The sequence below is a fragment of the Kogia breviceps genome, chromosome 3 (genome assembly GCF_026419965.1).
Source record: "Kogia breviceps isolate mKogBre1 chromosome 3, mKogBre1 haplotype 1, whole genome shotgun sequence".
Taxonomy (NCBI): Eukaryota; Metazoa; Chordata; class Mammalia; order Artiodactyla; family Physeteridae; genus Kogia; species Kogia breviceps.
The window spans coordinates 37,144,714-37,170,414 of record NC_081312.1 but is presented as its reverse complement, the minus strand read 5'-3'; the positions used below and the strand labels follow the sequence as shown (position 1 = coordinate 37,170,414).

General features: G+C 39.9%; 1 protein-coding gene across 5 annotated transcripts in view; it reads left to right on the top strand.

Moving 5' to 3' along the window:
* PPP1R36 (protein phosphatase 1 regulatory subunit 36) overlaps positions 1–24,472 on the top strand; it is a 31,324-nt gene extending 6,852 nt beyond the window's left edge. For 2 of the 5 annotated variants that reach the window (XM_067030661.1, XM_067030660.1), the window contains exons 3-11: positions 3,571–3,657; positions 4,178–4,275; positions 4,375–4,441; positions 6,587–6,685; positions 11,491–11,625; positions 22,802–22,844; positions 23,167–23,345; positions 23,428–23,619; positions 24,222–24,472. In XM_067030661.1, coding sequence (XP_066886762.1) covers positions 3,571–3,657; positions 4,178–4,275; positions 4,375–4,441; positions 6,587–6,685; positions 11,491–11,625; positions 22,802–22,844; positions 23,167–23,345; positions 23,428–23,619; positions 24,222–24,405 — 1,084 coding nt within the window. In that variant the 3' untranslated portion in view covers positions 24,406–24,472. The remainder of the gene's footprint in view (positions 1–3,570; positions 3,658–4,177; positions 4,276–4,374; positions 4,442–6,586; positions 6,686–11,490; positions 11,626–22,801; positions 22,845–23,166; positions 23,346–23,427; positions 23,620–24,221) is intronic. The other 3 variants (XM_067030665.1, XM_067030663.1, XM_067030664.1) reach the window with 2 other exon arrangements.
* Positions 24,473–25,701: the final 1,229 nt, after the last annotated feature.

The following is a 25,701-nucleotide window of genomic DNA, read 5'->3' as shown; positions in this document are numbered from 1 at the left end:
AGTCACCGCCACCACTGCCACCCTGGGCTGGGCCGGGGCTCCGGAAACCTGCGTTCACCCAAATGCCCTGACCCAGCACCTAAACGGGCGCATTTCCTGAAGCCAGTGGACAGGGGAGACAGGGAGGGCTTCCCAGGAGAGGTGCTGTCTAAGACCTGAGGAGGAGAAGGTGTTGGCGTGGCAAAGGGAGCTCTGGTTGTGAAGGAGAGTATGTTCTAGGCAGAAGGAACCGCATGTGCAGAGGCCCAGGCGCATTTGAGACTGCAAGTGGTCAGTACGCTGGATGTAGAGCTCCAGGCAAGTGTTAAGAGAGGAAGTAGAAGTTTTAAACCAGCGCAAGATCGTGAAAGGTCTTACAGGCCATGCTGAGGAATTTAAACTTTATTCAGAGGGCATGCGGGGTCGGTGGGGGGGGATTGAAAGGTTTTAAATGGAGAAGTAACGGGGCCAACCAACAAGGCATGCTTCTCTCTGACACAGTGTCTGTAGTGCTAGCCATTCATGTTGCAAGTGGCCCCTACTCCCAGCTGGGAGAGAACCAGCCGCCTGTCTGAGTGTTTGCCAAGGTCGTGGACTCCCCTGAGGACATACAGGCAAGGAAACTACACCTCCAGAAGCCTCGAACTTCTCTTGTTTCTCAACGTAGCCTAACAAAAGACTCTGGTAACCACTGAAGAGCTCTAACTGGTGTGGAAGCCAAGAGTGGTCCAGCCCTCTGCGTTTTAGTGATGAGTTCTAGGAGAAAATATGACTGCTTTTTCTCACTTATTTCAGGGCAAAGGGAAATGATGTGACTGTGCTGTGATATTAGGAAAGCACATCAACACAGTGTGGTCTGTGATTCTAAATGGGTTGCCAGATTGAGAGGGAGACTGTGGAGACTGGAAGAAGGTACAGATCTAGATCAGACTGTGGTTTGGGAGCCCATCAGAGGTGCAGTTCAAAGGACAATTTTTAATTATTACTAGTGATGCTTCTTAGTGATTCCAAATGCACTGTGAACATAGGCTGCTTTTAGAGCTATGGCAGGACACTCAACAAAGAGAAATCCATCTCACCATCTGATCTGGAGAATGACTTCAGTCAAGTGAAAAGCCACTCAGGCAAGTGTGGGAAGACGTGTCCAGAGGTCAGAGAATAAGGACTAGAGGTTTAGCAGTAAATGCCAGACTATTGGCTAAGAGCAGGCACTACCTGCCACAAGTTTCAAATACTGAGACATGGTCAGCCTCTCTGAGCCTTAGGTCTCCATCAGTAAAATGATAGCCATGTACTAGATGATCTTTCAGATGTCTTCTAACCCCCAAATTCTATGATCTTATGGTTTTATAATTCTAAGTTCATGTGACTTACTTCATAGACCTGATCTACAAGATCCCAAATGGATCCTTTCCTTATCTTAAGGCTCTCTTGTCTCAAATCAACTCAGGCAAACTAAGTAATAGGGCAAGAAATGTTGAGTTATAGGGATGGGACAGAGGCAAGGCTAGGAGGGAAGCAATTTCATTTGACATTAACTGAAATTGGGCGTTTCTATCTATATTCTCTCATCTTCTAGAGAAGAGAAACCCTGGGAAGGGCTGGTGACCTGAGCTTTCTTTAGCCTGTTAGGAAAGTTAACAGCCAATGACTTGTAAGTGGCCAGAATGTTGTGATGGTCCAAGAGAAAACGGAAAACAACTTTGTGTTCTTGTTTAGGGTGGTTATATTAATGCCACACATTAGATATCCAGCAAGTAGAATGGACTTCAAAGAGCTATTAGAAAATGTCTGAATGTTTGGGGGAATTGAGGATTTTGTTAAAGGCTATCTAAATGGCCTGTCAATAGAATGTATCAACAACGTACTGTTTCTTCCTCTATACCTCTATCAGCTTTTTTTTTAGGAATGCAGATAATAAATCAATACATTCTTGTTATTTAAAAAAAAAAACCTGAAATAATACAGAAGTATAAAGCTGTGGAAGATAGCTCTCTTCATCACTACGCCTCCTCTCTGCCCCATTTCTCTTTGGAGGTACCCACCATCACCATTTGGTATCCTTTCATTTCTTTTTCCTGCCACCTCCTCAGTATTTCAGCACACCCTCCCTCTAAATACCCAATCCTTGGAGACCAGTGATAGAAGAGGACAAGAAAGAATGAAAAGTTTAGAAATCATCCACTAACCAACTTGGTGCCAATGGTCTGAAAAGAAAGAAAAATACAAAAAAATCATTCCCTTGAGGTGATATCGTGTACATGCTTTTAGATTCTAACCTAGTCTACAACCTGAATATTGCCAGGATGTTGGCAAAAACTCCTGGAAGAAGAAAATACCCAACTGACTAACTTTATCATTCCCATGGGAGGTGTTTCTCTAAAATGATGACTTGGTGGGTAACCAATCCCAGAAAAATTTTAAAGGAAGTTGTTTCAAAACTGTTGTGTTGACAAAGAGATGATAAGGGTATATATGCATGATTAGGGAATGACTAAAATCTGGGGAAAAGTGTTTCTACTTCCTATATCTATGCTTAAACTTAACAGAGAGACATGTAACTGTGGGCAGAGATTAAGCTTCGGGGTGGTGTTATCAACGTGGCATTGTTTCAGGCAGAAAAATAAACGTCGTAATCCACAATGGTCACCAAACCAATGTATTTGGTAGACGCAACAATTCTAGAAAGTGAACTCTCTATGAGGCAGGAACCACATCCTGCTAGTCTTCAAAACACTTTTCTCTGTTTTCCTTTTAAGCATTTGCTGATAATCCTGAGAGTCTGTGCATTGACTGTAATCAGACACCACTTATTTTCAATGTTACAGCAATGCCTGACACAGAGTATGGCCTCAGTACATATTTATTTGTTGCTTAATTGTGGCCCATTGTTAGTTAGGCCCATTACTGCTTGGTAATGCTTGTACAAAAACTATAGAGTCAGAGCAACCCTGAGTTAAGTAAAGGGTCCTGAAACCTTCCTCGAGGTAGTCAGGCTTCTAGAAGAGTCCACAGCGGTGACAACGAGGTGGCTGCTCGGGGGTCAGGACTGCCTGGTGGGTAAACACATGGCTCTGTGGCTAGAGAACCTGTGCCCGGTCCTGGCTTTGGCACTTGCTAACTGATCTTGGTCAAGTCACTTAATATCTTTCTAAGGTTCAATCTTTCTCATATGTAAAAATTGTAATAATAGTAATATTTTCCTAACAGAGTTGCCGTGAAGATTGAATGAGGTCGTGCTTAGAAGCACATAACAAGTACTCAGTAGATCAAAAAATCCTCCCAAACTGATCACGAGCTTTCTGTTTCTTCTGAAGTTACAGCAGCATTTTCAGATGGAAATGTTTTGTGTATGGTGGTATTCAGGAGGCTAGTGATACGTAAAGGCTGAATATACAGTCTGATCTTTTCATCTTTTTCTAGTTGATTGTACCACATGTAAATACACGAATTAAGTACAGCTGTGCCTCAGATTCTCTCCAGGACACTCACAGTATGTGCTGGTCCTCAGGTTCCATGAGCTATGGTCATGCTCTGATTAGTTTCCCCTGGGAAAAGGTTAAGTTCCTAATTTTCTCATTTCTATTACAGTTTTACACCTGCAGTAGAACTCAAAGAAAGAGGAAAGAAAGGCAAAGCAGTTCACTTTGCTGAAATTGATGGTCCAGCTTCAGACAGGTAGCTTAACTTAGCACCATGGCAGTGTAGCTGATAGCACCTCTCAGCAGAATGGCTTAAGCCTCTACAGACTCTAAGAAAATATCATTCCCATCTTCCTAGGTTGAAATGCAAATAGCCATCAAGGAAGGAAAATGCACTAGTTCACAATTATGGTGGGAGTTACAATCATCCCAATAATGTATCCCTGTGATAATTTGGCTATTAGCAGATTTTCAGCTTCTTTAAAAAAAAATCTGAAAATAATAGCTATGCCAAAAATAGATGATTTACATGATCTGTTTTGGATCAAATAGTATTTACATTTTATGTAAGGCAGTGTGCATTCCTTCTACTCCTAGCATAGTAAATATAATGTTTAACAAAATGTATTCCAAAATGGTCCTACATCAAATGGAACCCACACATGACACTCAGGGTCTCCTTACTTTATAGTAAACACCTCATGTGCCTCAGGGTAGATTAAATACAACTAAAACGTTTCAAAGCACTACTAGAGACTGTTATATCCCCAAAACAGGTTGACAGATAAAAGGTTTGCTTTAAGAGAGGATAAGTCACCCAAAGGCTTAAAGAAACGAAGTCAGCAGGGCAGCATTACACTCCACGATGCTAAATGTGAGTAACTGCTTCATCATCCTTACATGTATTACCTGGTGTCAACCTCTAAGGCAGCTCTTTGTCCCTCTTTCAATTGTCCATCTTCTCTCCTTTCAGTTGTTGCTTTGCTTTTGCTACAAGATACTGAGATGCAGAATATCTGTTCTTTTACAACATTTATGAGGTATGTAATGCTTGTGAAACATTTTGTTTTATTTTACTTTTTTATTTATTTATTTTTTGTGGTACACGGGCCTCTCCCGTCGCAGAGCACAGGCTCCGGACGCGCAGGCTCAGCGGCCATGGCTCACAGGCCCAGCCGCTCCGTGGCACGTGGGATCTTCCCGGACCGGGGCACGAACCCGTGTTCTCTGCATTGGCAGGCGGACTCACAACCACTGCGCCACCAGGGAAGCCCTTGTGAGACATTTTAGATCTTTTATCCTTTATTTTGAAATCATCCCATCTGATAAATGTTGACAAATCTGATTTTTGGAGAAAGAGCTGGCTGTATGCAAGCCATTCTCTCAGGATTCAGTTTCAAAGACTGAGACCAAAGAGAGGAAGCCAGAAGTCACAGGGGCCCAAAATAAAGTCCAGGGCAAGGAGTATGGTGAGCACGTTGTCAGAGTCCCATTGAGACTGCACTATGTATATGTTGGTTAAAGGGTTTACTCATTTACTGAAGATCAGTTTTCTCCACTAGTTATGTTTGGCAGCCCCAACAAGCACTAGGTGTATGACTCTGGGTGAGCTTTTTGATCTTCCCGAGCCTCAGTTTCCTTGGATACAAAATTGGAAGTAATGGTGTCTCCACGTGGCTGTACGTGGAAGGTGCTTCTCATGGCAGCTGCACTTGTAAGTGCTCAGTGAGAGTTGGGTATCCTACGCTGTAGGCAGTGCTCACAGATTCCCTCAGCATTCAGTAAAGGCCGTGTATGGCAAACACCTGAGATTCTCTGCCTGAAGGTTTATTCTATGGCAGGAGCACACTCAGCTTGACTGCAGGGCTACAGGGCAAGCTTGGGCACTAGGAAGTCAGTGCCTGAGAAGCAGCCTCCAATCAGTGATGTGCTGGAAGGAGAGTTGGTAGATAAATATCCCAGCTTCCATCCGTCAGGATAACTCTAAGTTTTCTACGCTGTCTTCTAGAGTCCCGCATGGTACTGAACAACATTGGTCCACAGTGATAACGAACTTGTTAACACCCCCTCTCCATCTCACCTCCCCACTCCCCTACTGATGTTTCTTGTGATCACTTCCTAGTAAAGTACTTACTCGCAAATCTGTCTCCTGGTGTGTTTCTGGAGAACCCAACCTAGGACAGGTAGTTATTAATACTGTGGAAAAAAAGTCTGCAATGCTCATCTTCATTCTGCTCTCAAGGTACGGTTAGGGAATGCATGCCAGAGTAAGAATTTCCATTTGGGGCTAGAAAGGAAGCAGCAAAAATCTTGTAAGAATATTTAGAAAGAAAACAAAGCCTTCTAGTTTTAAAACAAATGAGATAGGATTGTAAATCAATGCAGTCTTTTTGGAGAGCAAAACTTTTGAAACTTTAATGTGCAGATGTTCTATGTCCTAGCAATTTCACTTCTAGGAAGTTACTCAAAGATGTGGCTATAGAAAAATTACTGCAGCAATGTCTATATTTTTTAAAAACCTGAATATCTATCACTAGAGGATTAGTTAAATAAATTATGAGCTATAGCATACTTTATCCACCTGTTTAAAAAAATTAGGAAAACCTATACATGGTATCATGGAAAGGGGTCCATGCTACACAGGTAAGTGACAGAAGCAAGTTGCAAAGACTTGTATATACAGCATTATTCCATTTGTTACCAAAAAAAAAAAGAGTAAGGCATACATTCATGCATATGTATGTGTGCTGGTGGGGGAGGACCTTATATGTGATTGCCTATGCTCTAGAAGGTTTAGGACAGATTCATGCCAAACTCTTAACAGTGGCTACCACTAAGGAGTAGGATGGTGACAAAGGAGTGAGGGGAGAGTCTTTTTACTTGTTACATTGTGTACATATTTTAAACAACAAAAAATTACCGGTATTATAAAAACACTTTAAAAATGAAAACTAATTGGTAAGCAAAACTATAATTCAGTTGTGACCTCAAAAAATTTTGTTTATGAAAATCAGGTTTCTTATATCTTCAACAGTTATAGTAGATAGAATTTTAAATGGTAGATTAGTTGTGTGATGGGTATGGTAACATGTGTTTCTACTTATTCTTGTGTGCCCATATATTTTTTTATGACAAGCTTTATGTTTGAAATATGTTATCATTATTTTCTTTTAATCTCCCCATAGGAATAAGAATCTTGACAATTTCCTCATGGCATTGTTGTACTATTTATATTATTACTTGGAAAAAATCTCACAGGAAAAGAAACCCAAAAGCTGTGTGGTGTAAGTAGAATTTTGTAGTATACTTTATTTTTATTGATTGATTGATTGATTTTTGGCCACGCCATGCAGCTTCCGGGATGTTAGTTCCCCGACCAGGGATCGAACCCAGGGCCCTGGGAATGAAAGCACTGAGTCCTAACCACTGGACTGCCAGGGAATTCCCTGTAGTGCACTTTAAAACTTCATCACTTCCAGTATTAAAACTAACTTTTATCTAGGGTAAAGAGATGACGGAAATTTAAAAATCTTGGAGTATGCTAAAACATTTTACAGGGAGGAGTTCACCAGTTTTAAAGCTCACTGAATAATTCAGATGGGTATTCTGTTAACTAAATATTGCAAATAATATAGACCAGCACTGCCCAATAGAAGAGTATGCCCAATATGTGAGAGCCATATATGTAATTTAAACTTTTCTGATACCATATTTTTAAAATGTAAAAAGATACAGGTGAAATTAATTTTAACAAGATATTTTATTTAACCCAATGACTCCAAAATATTATCATTGCAACTTGTAGTCAATACTAGGAAGTTATTGATGAAATACTTTACTTTTTTGTAGTAAGTGTTTGAAATGGTGTCTATTTTACAAATACAATATACCTCAATTCAGACTAGCCACAGTCAGTGCTCAGTAGCTACGTGTGGCTCACAGCTACCATATTGGACAGTGCAGATATAGATATTGTTATGTTTTTCATGCTTACAAAGTTCTTGCTAAAGGGTCTGTAAGCATCTAATGAAAAAAACTAAGAATTTTAAAAATTAACAGATATGACCAAAATGATATTACATATCATAGAAGAAAACGACTTCTTAGGCTACATGTGAAGAATTTAATCACTTTAGGTGGAGGTGGCTCGGAGCTATACAGGGCAAGGATCTGGGAACTCAGAGTCCAGAGCAGAACAATGCCTCTCAGGCTTGGTGACCTTTGCAAGCCATGGAACGTTCCCAGTGCCCAGGCTGCCCTCCCCAGTATATGTGGAACCGACCCAGTGATTTTGCTGTTAGGAATGCTGGATAGAGTCATCAATTTGTTGTTGTAGAATGTTTTCAAAATGCAAAATCCTTGCATATAAACAAGCAGTTTGAAAAATTTTGTGGATAGATACATGTCTTGGGATAGCAGTTTTGTAAAGAACCAAAAAAAATAATTCAAACACTGCTACTACAGTAAAGCCATTATAATATGCAACATCCAGCAGAGCAGCCAGAGATCATGAAGTGTTTCTGTGGTAGCAAGCAAATGGGCTCAAGCCAGCTGTGGGCTCAGAAGGTTTGAGGAGTCTTACTATTTCCAAAGAAGAAATTTATTAGACTTTGGTAGCATATTAGCTTATATTTTGTATGGTTTTTTCTAATTCTGTGGGTTATTGCTAATCAAGCAGAGACATTGTTGGGAGGGGCAGGATGAATTGGGAGATTGGGATTGACATACATATACTCTTGATAGTATGTATAAAATAGATAACTAATGAGAACCTACTGTATAGCTCAGGGAGCTCTATTCAGTGCTCTGTGGTGACATAAATGGGAAGGAAATCCAAAAAAGAGGGGATATGTGTATATGTATAGCTGATTCACTTTGCTGAACAGTAGAAACTAACACAATATTATAAGGCAACTATACTCCAATAAAAATTTTTTAAAAAGCAAAGACATTGTTTCATTTCTTAATTTATAGAAATAGATAACAGAAGAAAAGTTTCTTAGTTATTTTAAAAATATACTAAAGGGCTTCCCTGGTGGCGCAGTGGTTAAGAATCCACCTGCCAATGCAGGGGACATGAGTTTGAGCCCTGGTCTGGGAAGATTCCCACATGCTGCGGGGCAGCTAAGCCCCCAAGCCACAACTACTGAGCCCGCATGCTACAACTACTGAAGCCCACGCACCTAGAGCCCGTGCTCCGCAACAAAAGAAGCCACCGCAATGAGAAGCCCATGTACCGCAACGAAGAGTAGCCCCTGCTCACCACAACTAGAGAAAGCCCACACACAGCAACGAAGACCCAACGCAGCCATAAATAAATTTAAATTTTTATTTAAAAAAATAATAATAAAATAAAATATACTAAAAATTATTAGAACCCAGTGATATATGGTAGACTTTCATGGAAGGAATCAGTTACAGAATGACAAAGAAAAATCCAAGCCTTAAAATTAATGGTTCTGTGGTGTGATTCTAAAAAAAGCGTAACAACTTTTCATTTTCAAGCTTCCGTTAGTCAGTTGGTTTATTTTTTATAATAGAAACAAATATAAATTACATTGAGATATCTGGATATAAATAACTAAGAAAAAAATTAATTTCCGTCAAAATAGTGAGGTATAACATAGGGATAATAGTAGCATTCACTTTGGTGATTGTCCAGATTAGATGAGTTAATGCATATTATCTTAACCTAGTGGTTGGCCCTCGGAAGGAAAGCCTATAACCTGTGAGAGGAGAGCAGGAAGAGTTACAGAAGGATATTAAAGATACACTTTGATGGTCTTAGATGACGAAATGCCCTAATTCCAGAAGAAAAAACCTTATGCCCATTTAACGGATGATGAAGCTAAGGCTCAGAGAGGTTAAATAGCTGGCTGGTGTACATGCCAAGTTAGTGATGGAGCTGAGGCTAGAACCCAGGCCTCTAACTCCAAAGTGTCTGCCTAAACCACTGTGTGGTGTCCCCACATCCCTTACCAATCAACTCGGCTCTCTGTCCCCGAGTTTATCCATTTGTAATTAGGACTTACAGCTTCTGAACAAAGGTACAATTATGTATGCAGTTTTTAACATCATATCATAAGTATTTTCAAGTTATTATAATCTTTGTAATTATAATTTTTAATGGTGGCATAACTTTCCATCAAGCTACCGTATGTTAATAACTTATTGACCTACCTATTAGGAAGCAATGTAGTATAGTGGTTAAGGATACAGACTTTGGTTCCTGGCTTCAATCCCACGGGGGGACTCATATGTTAGGTTAATGTCAAATCCTTAAATAGTACGTGGCTCTATTACTACAGCCTGTATTACTACTCCTATTATCCCTCTATTTTATATTTTTGGGGAGTCTCCAGTTTTTCTGATCGCCAAATAGATAAATAATAATTGCATTGAATATCTTCATGCATCAGATTTCTCCCCTAACTTTGGATGATTTTTTACAAAGAATAAATTTCCAGAGAGATTATTGGATCAAAGTTTATGACCAATTGTATGGCACTTGAAATTATTACTAAAAATTTTTCCAAAGGGTTACACCGGGGTTTATTTTAAATGCCAGGCTCTACCCAGACCTACTGAACCAAAATCTGGAAGAGGGGTTGGCCTTGGGAATTTGCACTTTTAGCAAATACCCCAGGCAATTCTTACATATATTAAAACTTGAGAACCATTGGCGGAAACGTTTCAAAGCATTTCTTCATTGTTGTTTGGTTTGCTTTGTTTTCAACAGCAAAAGAAGAGATTAACTATAGGCAGGTCTGGCAAAGCAGGGGTGAGGATGAAGGAAGGAAACAGGGAGGCAGGCACAGAGATGGTCACCGGGGTGCTCGTGGGTGTGTGTGTGTTGGGTTTATATGATATCTGGGCAGTTAAAGTTGGAACCCGCCTTATCTATTCTAGAAACTCATTTTATTCCAATTACAGGCCTTCTCACCACCGTGATAATGTTTTGTGCTTTGAAACATCCGTATTATCCTTAAACCCACCACCTTCCCCACAGCTTATCCTCATGCAGTCTAGTGGTTAACATCAGAAGGGGCAGTATGTTGTCTTTCTTGTTTAGAGTGCATTTCATTTGGCTTTTATCTTAATGAAAATAAAAAGGCAGGGGGAAAAAAAGGCAGGGAAAAAGCTAGTGACACTTCATTTTTATTTTTCTTTTTTTGTGTGTGGTACGCGGGCATCTCACTTTAGTGGCCTCTCCCGTTGCGGAGCACAGGCTCTGGACGCGCAGGCTCAGCGGCCACGGCTCACGGGCCCAGTCGCTCCGCGGCATGTGGGAATCTTCCCAGACCGGGGCACGAACCCGTGTCCCCTGCATCGGCAGGCGGACTCTCAACCACTGCGCCACCAGGGAAGCCCCACTTCATTTCTCAATAGCAATCATTGGAATGTATGGTCGGCAATGTTTCCTACTATACTGTACGCAAAAATGTCTAAAATAGGCTTCAGACATGCTGTAACCTAAAAACAGGTTGCCTTTTAGAAAGTACATTTGCAATTCAATTGGAACTGGGGCTGTGTTTTCACAGGGAAGCAGGGTGATTGTAATTGATGCCAAAGTTCCCAGAGTGGTAGTCCACAGATGCCTCCTTAGCAAACACAGAACTGAGGGTGGGCAAACATTGAGTAGTTCAAACATTGAGCCCCCGAACTTAGTAATAACATCAGAAACCCAGGGGAAGCTAAGGTGGGAAAGAGTCTCCATGGCTGTTTTAGCAAAACAACAGGAAAATTGGCTGCTAACTGCCACAGAAACTAGTATAGGGAATTTGTTAGTTGAGCTGTTCTATATAAATTAGGACTTCCTGTGTATAAAATTGAGGATACATATACAATTTATAAAGAATCTATTAAAAAAGTGAATATTCAGCATAAACTTGAGATGCTGATTACAATGATAAATGTCAAAGGACTTTGAGGAACTTTCTCTGCCACAGCTCAAATCAAATAAATGAAATGATAAGTGAGATGTGTTGACTCACTTATGTTTCTTTCAAAATAGTTTATACTTCTGACTTTTTACTAATTAATATAGACATTTGCTAACATTAACCCAGATTATTGTTTTTCCTTTCAGGGGCCTTGTAGAGAAAAAAGAGATGGAATTGGTTATCAGTAAGTTAGAAGCAGCACAGAAATACTTGGCACAGAAGTACTGTGTCCTCATCCTGGGCTTGGGAATGCCTGAAAAGCATCACATGTGCTGTGGAAAGTAAGTCCCCACTTAAGATTTTGTTAGATCTTCACTTGTGTGTAGATCCACATCCTTACAACCCTTACCTTTCACTTTTGGTGCCCCTGAGAAAGATTCCTTTTTTGTTGTACAGAATCACTGAGCTCAGCTGAGACTCTGTCCCAAACACATGTGACGTCTTGTTTGAGAGAGCCAAATGAGTATAGGAAGAATCCCAGAATCTTGGCTGATATATTTTTTCTTTTTTCAAATTAAAGTGTAGTTGATTTACAATATTGTGTTAGTTTCAGGTGTGGCAGATATTTTAACAACCTTCTACTATTTGGGTTTACATTTCTCTCGGGTTATATCAGTTCAATGAAATCTTGCTTTCTGCCAGGAAGGCTTCTTGCTGTCAGACAAGGGCCACTTGGCTGCCTTGGGCAGGAGGCCGAGTGATGGGCCAGTGTTGAAGCGGGTATTCTGCTGCTTGTTTTGCAGCAACAGTTGTGGGTATAAGTGTGTAAGGTGGGAGTTGTAAGATGACCCTGTTTGTGGGAAGGTAATTTTTACCTTAGGATAACAGTTCATACACTACTGTAATTAAAATTTTTAAGTGTCTTATCACAGGAAAGTTTGGGGTCACAGGAGAGAAAACTCCAATCCTTAACCCAAAATCTCCTTCTTTTAAGTAGTAGTTTCACAACAGGCTCAAGATCCATGCCATGGTCATGGCCAGACCTTTTAAATTTTTTAAAAACTTTATTGGAAAAGAACCCAATACATGATTTCTCTCTCTCTCCACATTCCTGCACATTTTCAAAATACAGATATCTGTATTGTACATACTTTTTTGTGTTCACATTTTTTCTGTGTACCTTCTTCTATTATTCTGCTTATATAATCTCACCTACCACTTTGAATAACAACTGTAGTCATTCTGTTGTATAATATACCAGTTTGCTTAACCATTCCTCTTGTGTACATTTGTGTGGTTTCAGTTTTTCTGCTTTCTAATGTTTTTGCATTGAATATCTTTATATAAATAACTGTGTTCATTTGGGCTGTTTACTTATGGCTTATTACCCAGAATGTACTTATCTGGAAGGCGTGAACAATTTTATAGCTCTTGTTACATATTGCCAGATTGTCCTTTAAAAAGGTTAAAGCCTTCTTTATCACCATAAGCAATAAGCGTACTTGTTTTTATTAGTTTAATATTTTTGATAGCTTAAAGGTACATAAAAATCATAAGGATATTGTATTTGACTGAATATTTTTCATCACTATAGAGTTTGTATTCTTTTTTTGTGTAAAATAATTTATTGCCTGTTCCTCCTGTAGTTTTAACCATCTATCAAGTGGAAACTGGGAATTTGTATAATTTCTATTTCATATAGAACGGATTGGTTACTTGTTTTTTCTAGTTTGTTGCTTTCATTTTGATATTTACATTTTTACACATTATGAAAATGTTTTAAGTTTTTAGTTATTTGCACATTTCCACGTTGTTTCTGATGCTATTCAATAGTCATACAAGTTCTTGCATTCCTGGGTTCATTCTGTTCATTTCCAGGCTAAACTCCTCACCGTTGGGCTTCCCTGGTGGCTCAGTGGTTGAGAGTCCGCCTGCCGATGCAGGGGACACGGGTTTGTGCCCCGGTCCAGGAAGATCCCACATGCCGCAGAGCGGCTGGGCCCGTGAGCCATGGCCGCTGAGCCTGCGTGTCCGGAGCCTGTGCTCCGCCACAGGAAAGGCCGCAACAGTGAGAGGCCCGCGTACCACCAAAAAAAAAAAAAAAAAAACCTCCTCACCGTTCTTTCTTAGTTTTTAAAAATAGGATTAAAAAAAAAAAAAAAAAGCTTTGATCCATTTGAAATTTGTTATATCTGATCAGATGAGCCATGAATCTAAGATTTTTTTTTCTTTACTAATAGCCAACTTTCCTGTAATATTTATTAGTGATTTTTTCCACTGTAACATTTCTTGTTTATTAGATGTTGAATTTTTCTAATATTTTAACCTATTTTAGAGAATTCCTATTGAATTTCTTTGATTAGTTTTTCTGTTTTAAACATCAGAACTATACAGCTTATATTTTGCTTTGCTTTATTCAACAAACATTATTGTTCTGTGGTAATGGTGGTGCTAAGTGCCAGGGTACAAGGAAAATGGTCTCTCCTTTCAAGGAGCATACAGTCTATTGGAGGAGTCATCAGGTAAGGAAACCAGTGACTGGTGCAACAGAGGTGCAGTGGACCTCAGGGAGTGCAGGCAGTGAGCTGGGCTGGAAAGGAGGTGATTTAGCTGAAAACAAGTACTCACTCCTATTACCTCCAGAAACCTTGTATTTGGTGATCTTGCCTATTTGAGGTCAATTTCACTATTAATCAAGTTCTAAGTAATATCTACCAAGAACCTTTTATCATTTATTGTATTAAGACCTATACTTTAGCTTAGGAAAGAGTGTCATCTTTGCTATATTGAATCCTCTCAAAGAGCTGTAAGTTGTATTCTCCATTTATTCATATTGTTCTTTATTTTTTCCATTAAAGTTTTACATAGTAATCGTTAAAGAAATTTGTGTGGTCCTAAGTTAGATTAGCACTTATGTATTCACGTAATCAATTTTTTAAATACCAATGTGAAGATTTGGTTTATTTATTTGTTTTTAATTGTATAAGTACTTCATGAACATATCCTAAGGGTAAAAAATTTAAATAGTTATGTATATAGTTTATAGTTAGTTAGTATGTAGAGTTAAAAATTAAAGTCTCCTACTTCCTCCACCATCCTTCAGTATCAATCTGTCCCCAGAAGTAAGTACTGTTACTTCTGGCTCAATGTATGTCCTCTTGCTTTTCTATCCAATTATACGTATGCACTTACATTGTTGTTGTTAAATACATCGGATAATGCTATGTTGTCATTCTGAAATGTGCTTTTTTCACTTGTAAATCTTGGATATTTTTGAAGATTAGTACACATAGATCTACCATATTCTTTTTTAAAAATGGAATAGTTCTTAAACCATGGATATTGTGGATTTATTATCATTAACTGATTATTTCCCTGTTGATGCATGTTTGGTAATATATTTTTGATGACAAAAATATATAAGAATGCATTTGGTTTTATCGGTTTATGTCATAACCTATGACACATAGGTTAAACACATTTCCTGCCTATGTAAAATTTTAATTTATCTCCTTGGATTTTCTAGGTATATAATCATATCATCTGTAAAAGGTAGTTTTTAATTTCATTTTTTCCTAGAGTCATATTTAAAATTTTTAATTAGCTATAGTAGTAGCATTTCCTGTATCTAATTCCATTAAAGAAGTGACTGAAGTCAGCCTTACTTTTTTTCTGTTATAAAAGAGAATAAGCTAGCACATGCTATTTACTTATTGTATTGACCCTTAGTTTAACTGATGAATTATTTATCATGTCGAGAAAATAACTCATTGTTTCCCTATATGTTCAAAAATAATTTTGTTCTTTCTTTTTATAAAATTAATGCATAGTCGTGTACAATAATTAATCAATGCATAAAAAGGAAAGGGTAAATCTGTTGTCAACATTTCATTTATTATCCTTTCAGACATCTCTATATGCACACCCAGACACACAATTTTACATAAATAAATAGAATTTATTATTCTATAACATTACACCTGTAAAATATACCCATAACATACTAACTTAATAGACCAGTTGTGAAAATTAAATGATATAATACATATAAAACACTTAGACCCATCCTTGGCACATACTATGTGTTCAGTAAAGTTTGCGATTATTATTCATTTTTTGGTGTTATTATTGTTATTGCTATTAATCTGTGGAATATGGTAGTAAATATAACTCTACAACATCACCTTTAACGGCTTCCTGGTATTCCAAATATATTTAACTTATTGATGAACAGTTGGAATATTTCCTTTTTAAATATTAGGAATAATACTGCAATGAACTTTCTTATACCTATATTTGATGTACTTGTCTAGTTTGTCCTAAAGATAAATTTTTTACAGTAGAATTCCTGGGTCAAAGAGAATGCATATTTAAATATGATGGATATGTTTAAATTTTAAAAGTCCTATTCAAGAATAGATGTTACTATGGACAAGAAAATAAATGGAAAAACAGATAATTTGTTAGAGTAAAGGGACTATGGGCGATTTAAAAAGTGCCTTGCATTATGGAGGACTTCCCCGGTGGCACAGTGGTTAAGAATCCACCTGCCAATACAGGGGATACGGGTTCGATCCCTGGTCCGGGAAGATCCCACATGCCACGGAGCAACTAAGCCCGTGCAGCACAACTACTGAACCTGCACTCTAGAGCCCGCGTGCCACAACTACTGAAGCCCGTGTGCCTACAGCCCATGCTCTGCAACAAGAGAAGCCACCGCAATGAGAAGCCCGTGCACTGCAACAAAGAGTAGCCCCCGCTCGCTGAAACTAGAGAAAGCCTGTGCACAGCAACGAAGACCCAACACAGCCAAAACAAAAATAAAAAGTGCCTTGCATTATCAAACAAGTTGTTGGATCTTTTGAGACCTAAACTATGATATTTACTGTTTTCCTGTTCTCTCTTAAGGTTGTATGATTTGTCCCCACTGCTTTGTTATAGTTTGAGAATCTAAAACGCTTAATGAAATTCTATATTATACTTTGCTGTTCTCACCTGGTTTTTCCAATTTATTTTACTTTATTTTTTATCATTACCATTAACCCTTACTAAATATTTTACTCTATCTGCATTTTAATGTCTTTCATGTGAGCGTGGATTTCTACCCTTTCATGTAGTGAACTTTATAACAATTCCATGTGGTTAAATTTTTTTCTTTTTTCAATTTTTCTGAGTCTTGAAACCTTTTCCTTCCACCTACAAAAAGAAACATCAGGTGGGACAGAGACTGTATTGGTTTAATAACTTCATTGTTTAGTTGGAATAGGTTCTCTCCAGGCTTCTCCAGGGTCTAAGGGGCAAGTATGTTCTCTCCACTCTTCTTGGCTATTTGTAAGGACATACATTGGTCTATAACGTTTAAAAGCAAAAATGCATGTGAGATTTCTCTCAACTAGGGACTTGATGTTTATTAATGTTTATATCAATATATTTTCAGTTCAGGCTCATTGTCTCTGTTTTTTGGTTTTCTTTGGCATTGTTGGCCATTTCTCTTCTCTTGCACCCTTCTTGTCCACAGTGGTAGCTACACCCAGTCTGCTTCCCATGTCTACCATCTCTGTGATTCACTTTGTGTGGTTTACCATGATTTGGGAATGCCCTCTTAATGCATCTCCAGCAACATTCATTCTTTATTCTACTACATCCTTTCTGTTCTTGAGAGTTTTCACTGCTATGTTCAGTTCTTTTATGGAGTTGACAGGTTTAGTGCTGTCTTCCAGTGCAGCAGCCATGAAAACGTGCCACTCAGATCTGCTACAGTGCAGGGTGTAATTGACCAGCGGCCTCTGCTGCTGCACTCTGAATCCACCACCAGGTTTGTGCTGAGGCCACTCTTCCCATGGACTGCCTCCAGCCAATGTCTGAGGGAAGTGGACACACCAAAGCAGGCTCATTCCTGCCAGACATGGGAATCCTCGGGTAGGTGACTTTGGCTTGAGGGCCTCCCTTTGGCCTGGTCAGAACTCTCCTGTGAGGTGTAGTAGTAGAAGGAATAGAGAGAGATTTAAAATTGGGGATTGAGAGTTCAGCATCAAAAAACATTCCTGTGGCCCGAATACAGAAGGCCTTTCAGGGTCCCTAGAGCTGTTGGTAGAGATTCAGCCTGCCACAGACTCCCTTATTTAGGAAGAAGTGGTGTTTTCTCTTCTTGACGAAACTTTTAAGAAAGGTATTATAGTAAAATTATAGTCAGCTTTATAAATTTTCCTATTTAATCACTTGTAAAAATCACCTTTTCTCAACTTAACATTAATTTCTTCTGTCTTTAAAGCATCACATCTAATTAAGAAAACTAGACTTTAAGTTTTGTATCAGTCAGCGCAGGCTACCATAACAAATTGTCACAGATTGGATGGCTTAAATGACAGAAATTTACTTTCTCATAGTTCTGAAAGCTGGAAGTCTGAGACCAGGATGCCAGCATTGTCAGGTTCTGGTGAGGGTCCTCTTCCTGGCTTGCAGATAGCTGCCTTCTTACTGTGTCCCCCATGGTGGAGAGAGAGAACCCTAGTCTCTCTTCCTCTTCTTAAAAGGACAAAAATCCTATTATGGGGCCCCACCTTCATGACCTCATCTAAACCCAGTTATCTCCCAAAGGCCCTGCCTCTAAGCACCACCACGTTGGGGGGTTTAAGGGCTTCAACATATGCATTAGGGTGGTAGGGGAGACACGAACATTCAGTCCATAACAAGGTTAAAAAAACACCTACTCTAAAAAAATTTTAAAAATATATTGCCCATATTGTTCAACTTTTAAAAGAACATAGGCAGGGCTTCCCTGGTGGCGCAGTGGTTGAGAGTCCGCCTGCCGATACACGGACACGGGTTCGTGCCCCGGTCCGGGAAGATCCCACATGCCGCGGAGCGGCTGGGCCCGTGAGCCATAGCCGCTGGGCCTGCGCGTCCGGAGCCTGTGCTCCACAACGGGAGAGGCCACAACAGTGAGAGGCCCGTGTACCGCAAAAAAAAAAAAAATAAAAAAATAAAAGAACATAGGCACTGCAAACTAATTTGGAGATGAAAAACAAACTGTAAATATATCATAATTAGAGTTTTTTAAAATAAATTTATTTATTTATTTTTGGCCGTGTTGGGTCTTCATTGCTGCGCGTGGGTTTTCTCTAGTTGTGGCGAGCGTGGGCTACGTTGCGGTGCACGGGCTTCCCATTGCTGTGGCTTCTTGTTGCAGAACTTGGGATCTAGGCATGCGGGCTTCAGTAGTTGCAGCATGCAGGCTCAGTAGTTGTGGCTCACGGACTCTAGAGCTCAGGCTCAGTAGTTTTGGTGCACAGACTTAGTTGCTCCATGGCATGTGGGATCTTCTTGGACCAGGGCTCAAACCCGTGTCCCCTGCATTGGCAGGCGGATTCTCAACCACTGCGCCACCAGGGAAGCCCCATAGTTAGAGATTTTATCATATCTTTTAGTTTCCTAGTTATAGAACCTCCACTTAAGTTGTACTTTTAACAGTACCTTTTTATTACAATGTATTTTTTGTACAAACTTTTAAAGGAACTCATGTTTGCAAGTAAGTGATTGCCTCAGTTTAGAACTAGCTCATTTCCAGATGTTAGTCTTTTTGCCATTGTAGGCAATGTCACCTACTTTCCTCCTGCTTGTTGGATAGCAGTTTGGAGAAGAATCAGTTTGGAGCTCACCAGCCACCATTCACATAACAAATTTTATACAGGTCAAATTGCTGAACAAAGGATATTGAGGAAAATAGATTATAGCATGTCCTTACCAGTAAAAGTTGTTAATTGGCCGTGGGTGTTGATTGTGTCCTTGAATGAAGTTTATATTGCTCTTTTGGTTGTTTTTATCTAGGAGAAGATAAGGACAATGTTTTTGCCCGTTGTGAGTGATTACCTGATTTTAACATACCATTATTTAACTTCTTCCCAATGTGAACAATCTGATATTCACATGAGAACATTTTCATGTGTATATTCTGATTTTTCTCTCTAATGTATGCATACTTAATATTGGATTAGAACACCTTATCCCTGGAGATAAATTAACGATTTCAGTAGAACCAGCAGTTTGGGGGCTGTTAATTTAGTGCTTTCATGTTTCTTGAGAAGTAGGAGGACATGCCTTTCTATTCTAAATGCATCTGTTAAATCCTGATATTACAAAAGCTTTGGCAAAATTTTGATGAACATGTTCAGTAAAAGCTCTCTGTGTTTTCCATGGTAGATAAGAAAACCTCCTCATGGCACAAGCCATAGAATTAGATCTGATCTTTGGTTATGGCCAATTCTGGCTCCAACCCCACCTCTACCCTAGGAGGTATACCCTCCTCCTCTGTGGTCAGTACAGCTGTCACCTGACTGGTGACCAAAGAGGCTGGCTGTGGAGATGAGGATGGGGAGAAAGGCGTTTCTTTGAAGCCCAGGTGTTTAAATCATCTTTAAGCCCTCCTCCTGCCAACTCCAGTCACTTGCACCAAGGCCTCTTTTCCCTCCCCCAAACACATTCCTTTGAAATTTCTCTTCCCTTGTACAGAGCAGGCCTTGACCATCATTTAAACCTGACTTCACCTAAGGCAGCAGGGGGCAAGTGGGAGCACAGTTTTTTTCTCTCTCCAGCCCAGAACCCCATGGGTCTGGCCCTAGGCTTTGCACCCCTTCAGGAATGACTAAAAATATGATAAGCTCTCCTCATTTTGGTTTAGAGCTAAGAGTCTAATATAGCAAGAAAGAATAAGAAAGGACATAACAGGCCACTGACAATCTCTGGGTTTACCAACAGCTTGGCTTTCCCCTCTTTCCTTTGGATTCCGCCCTCACGGGTAAATGTATGGCGTCTTTGTTGACCAGCACGGCAGCCAGTTGCCACGTGTGGCTCTAGAGCACTTGGAATGTGGCTGGTCCCTGTTGAAATGTGCTGTAAGTGTAAAATACACACTATACAAAAAGTTTAAAAATGAATAAACAATAATTTAAAATATTGATTATATATTTAAATGATAATATTTGGGGGGTTGGGGTACAATATATTATTAAAATTAATATCACCTGTTTCTTTTTACTGTGACTCCTAGAAAGTTTTAAGTTACATTTGTGGCTTGCATTATATTTCTATTGGATTGCGTTGTTATCAACCCTGTTTCAATTTGTAGAGGATTTGGAGGGCCTAAATTTGTTATTTATACTCAGTACATTTCTAAATTTGTAACCAATTTATAATTGTTATGTACTTATTAAAATTATAGAATATATTTATAGTTATTTTATATATATAAAATTAAAATATAAAAATAATTTTTTAAAAAAGGAAAATGACTCAGGATTCACCAGCAAGAGATGAACTGGCAGATTTAAATGTGCTCATTCCCAAATGTACTCATTCTCTGTCTCCATTTCCTGAACTCATTTCAGTTTTACATGCAGAGCTAAATCAGAATGGTCAAAAGAAATTTAAAAAAAAAAAAAAAAAAGAATGGTCAGAAGAAACCCACTACATTCTGTTCTTAATTTCTGCCCTGTTAGCTATATCAGTTTGCTCTGGACTTTAAGAGAGAAAGAAGTCCCAGTTTTGTGGCAACTTGAGGAAAAGGAGAGGAGGTTCATGGTACCTTCTCTTCTAATGTTTAAAAAAAGAAAAACGAAAGAAAAGGAGAGAAAGTGTGTGTTTCCTGGTCAATCACTCTGTCATTTCAAAACCTTGCTAAGATGGTGCTGTTTGGGTTGTGCCAGCGTAAATGCTGCTCTAAACCTTCTCCCAAGGACACAGGCCAACTCAGTATTCCAAAGCCAGAGTTTGGTTAGTTTCCGCTTCAGCTTGACAGGTGTGCATGGTCTCTGGTTTCAGCTGGCAGAGGCAGTGGAAGGGCGGGAATACCACAGAAGCACTCTTGTTGGGTAAAGGCTTTAGGTGACACAGAAGGAGGCTTGTCCTAAAAAGTTTCTGCTGGGCTCTGTTGTTTAATGGTTTCATCTCTAAAATATTTTAAAGAAAAAGCTTATTTTCCTAGCATTCTGGGTTACAAGGACAAATGTGTAGACCTGACAGGCCTGATTTTTAGTTCATACCCTGTCCCTAATTAAATATATGTCTTTGGACTTCAGTCTCAACATCAGTCTCCCCATCTGTAAAGTGGGAATAATCATGCAATCTGGTGAGAACTAAATGTGATCATAAATGTAAAGGGCTTAGCATAGTATTTGGCACTTGGTCCATATTTAGTAAATGTTCACTGTAATTACTGTTGCCTTAATTCTTTGTTGAAGACTTGCACGTGAGGAAATGAAGCATCTGCCAGAGGGGAGGGACCCACACCCGGGAGGGACCCACCCCGGGACCCACCCCAGTAAAAGCTGAACCACCTCTTCAGTGGTTCCTCCAAATGGAGGGCCAGTTTGGGCCCATACAGACCATGAAGTCTCTGCGAAAAAGCTGGAGGTCCTGAGGAGTTTGGGTCAACTTCCCCAGACCATGGGAGTCGGGACAGTTCTGGAGAACCTGATACCAGGGCCAATCCTAGGAGTCAGTTACTCCAAGGAAACCCAAAGCAAAAGCAGAAGCAGACCCAGGATCAACCTTGGAGTGCCCTGGGTCTGGCCTTGGTCCCCAAGACTGATCAAGTGACTGCAGGTGCATAGCCCCGTCATTCAACTCTCAAGTCCTCCCCTGGCCATGCCTGCTTTCCCAAGGCTGGCTATCAGAATTAGAATGGCCTGTGTTCTGAATGGAGAGGGAGGCCAAGGTTACTAAGTGTGCCCATGCCAGTACCCTTAACACTGAATTTGTGTTGCAAGGACTCTTGGGCGTTTACCTACCTTTAAGAGACAAGGCTCGGTCTACATACCTCGTTCAGAAGGAAGAGTGCACTTTTCTTCCCAGCCAGTTGATTGTATGGCATAGATAGACCTGTGTCTGTTTTGTTTCTGATTCTTTCTGTACCCAATCGGCATAACCATTGTTTAAGATTTTTTTTTTTCTTTTTCTTTATTTTAGACTCAGCCTCTAGTTCTTTACTTCCATACCTACTAACACCTTGTGTTACCACTTCACCACCTTTCCACTCTCCTCACCTCCCTAACACTCACATTACTAGAAACATTTGGAAGAATACAGCGAGGGCTGGCTCGTTTATCCTGAATTTATATTGATTAGCTTTTTTATGAACCCCACTTTAGTGGGGTGTTTTTTAGTTTTTTTAATAGTTGATTTACAACGTTGTGTTAATTTCTGCTGTATAGCAAATTGATTCAGTTATACATATATATACATTCTTTTTCATGTTCTTTTCCATTATGGTTTATCACAGGATATGTTGATTAACTTTTGACCAAACACTAGAGGTTTTGATCTGGGTAACCTAAGAAGTTGAAGAAAAAGACATTGGCACTCATTATTATCAATGCCTTCTGATAGCATTTATGTGACTAAATAGGTACGGGACCACAGCTAATGATCTGCAAAAGGCCTTTTGAAGATAAGGGGTTGCCTAGATCACTGAAATATTAAACTTCCCTTTCCAACCTATAGTTGTGATTTGTTATATTTCAGGGGGAAAATATCAGATACACAGAAAGACTGGAAATTCTTTGAGGTGAGTCACTTACATTTAGGGGCTCTGCTCTTTGATATGAAACATGAAGTATAGCAACAACCAATAGACATTTGTCAGGCACCTATTTTTAATGAATATCCTTTCTACAAAGGATACTAATAAGCTGTGTGCCACTCCTTAAATCTTTAGTCTGCTTTTCCTCCTGCAAAGGTGAGTACATGTATAATTTTCCTCAGCCCTTCAGGCATGTGGAGAGAGCGGGGCACCTGGGTTTGCGACTACTTAGTAGTGTTCTATAGACAGGTGGAAGCTTTTCATGTCGTAACTGTGGGTTCCGATTCTCGTCTGTTTTCTGTCCTAGTCCTTTTATACTTTCTGTACGTATGTAGCCTGGATTGTCTTCCGACGTCAACACTTCACAGAGATTGAGGAAGAAATAGGGAGGCTCTTTCGTTCCGACATGTTCAACATTCCTCGAAGGAAGCGCGAGGATGAAGAGTCAGGAGGGGAAAAGAAACGCATGACTTTTGTACAATTCAGGTATGACCTTTTGACTCTCCTAAGCTCAAGGACATTTCTAGAAAACAAGATGATGTGACCTAAATGTCACCCCCACCCCCAGGAGAATGATGGCAAAGCGCCCAGCTATGAAAAAAGCCATTAACATGCGCTCTCCAGTCATGTCTACTCTGCTGCCCTCTCTCAGAGAAAAAGCTCAGAATATCTCTGAGAAAAAGTACCGTCAAGTAGGCATGAAATTCCCAGCCCGGATGCAAGAGCACGAGGAAAATCTGGACTCTGTGCACATGCCAATGTAAGTGGCCCAAGGAGAGAGGAAGGAGAGAAGGCTGAGTGTTGCTTCCTAGGTGGGACCCAGGAGGGGCAAGGGCTCAGACATGGTGCCTCTGCCAGAAAGCTGAACAAAGGTGGAAGCACCGTCTTCCTACCATCCCCTCCTCCTCTCGACCTGTTTTCTTTCCAGATCAGCTCTTGGTATACCCATCTAGACTAGAAAAAACTAGAAAGTTATGCTAGACTTCAAATAGTTCTAATTTGGTGACGTGAGTAGCAGACTTTGTAAGACTGAGGTTTTCCTGTTAGAAGAATCATCTTTGGGAAATAAGGGAAGGGCCAGTACAAAATCTTGCTATGGGTCGAGTTTTTGAACCCATATTTAAGAAATAGATATATGTGTGTGTGTGTGTGTGTGTGTGTGTGTGTGTGTGTGTGTGTGTATCAGTCTTAGCTTTATACACACGCACAAGTCAACTATATATATACTGGCTTGGCCAAAAACTTTGTTCAGGTTTTTCCATAAGATGTTACAGAAAAACCCAGACAAACTTTTTGGCCAACCCAATACCTTAGTCTTTGGCCTCAGCAAATATTCAGCTATACCAATAATTCTTTCCACAGAGTTGGCATCCTGGGGGAGCCTCGATGTCAGTTCAACCCCCATACCCTTATCCCCCTTGATACAGAAGAAAGCATGAAGTCTGGGAGACAGTCTTCCGTGATAGAAAGAAATAACATGAGGATTCAGGATACACTGGACTTAGTCATGAGAACGCTGTCCTCTCAAACAACATTCCCTAAATAATCTGTACATTCCATTTCTGTAATTAATTCCTGTATTTGAAGTAAACCACTTTGACTTAATCACTTTATACAGGACTAGTGTTTATTATTAAACTTTAAAAATTGTTCAGGGCTTCCCTGGTGGCGCAGTGGTTGAGAGTCCGCCTGCCGATGCAGGGGACGCAGGTTCGTGCCCTGGTCTGGGAAGATCCCACATGCTGCAGAGCGGCTGGGCCCGTGAGCCATGGCCGCTGAGCTTGCGTGTCCCGAGCCTGTGCTCCGCAATGGGAGAGGCCACAACAGTGAGAGGCCCGCGTACCAAAAAAAAAAAAAAAAAAAAAAAAATTGTTCAAATTATTTTGTTAAAAGTTCAGCAATAGACTAAAGAATTCCAGAAACTTTTGAAAAGCTCATTTTCCTATATTTAATAGTTTGCTTTGTTATTTATTTACTTCCTTGGCTTTTACATGACCATTTAGAGTAATGTATTAGGACATTTAGTCAGTGTTCTAGTGGACTAGTGAAGAAACATTCTGTTTATTCATTTCTAAGTTCCTTTTTGTTTCATGAGAGAGTATAATTGGTACATTTGAAAACAAAATTTCATAAAAAGGCAAATTAAATATTTTTAACATTAAATCTCTTTCTATGGCTATATTATTATTGACATTGGGATATGCAGTACATCTGACTCATTTAAAAGCCTTTTAGCATATATGTTTCATTCATTTTTTTCATTTATTCATTTCACAACACATATGTTTCAAGCCCCTGCTCCATTCAGAGCCTTGTGCTGGAAAAGGTAAGGAAAAAAGGTCATCAAGACAGAGACCATATCCTCTGGTCTGAGTAGTAGAGAGGATCAGTAAAACACATGCCTGCTAATGATCCAACATTGAATGTGTTAAAGGCCATTAAAGAGGTAAATCCAAGGGCCCTTTGAGACAGATCAGTAGAGCCCTCACTTCTGGGGAAATCGGGAGCAATGAGGTTTGAATCTGGTGTTGGCGGGGACTGGGTGGCACTAAAGGGGGACCGCCAGTCAGAGGAAGGCCATGTGCAAAGGCACAGAGATGAAAGGGTGTGCCCTGTGACCGAGGAAGGCGAGAGCCATGGGTGTGCAAGGGGGAGCAGAAGAAGAGCAGGCTGCAAAGGTCGGCCGAGCCTCCACGTGCCCCACCAGGGAGTGAGCTGGATATTATCTGGTAGGCAGTGAAGCTTAGGAACCACTGATGAAACCCTTTCATTGGCTGCTGATTATATAGCATCATCATTTTAAAAGTCCTATAGGAGTTTCGCCAACTAAAATAACTGGTCT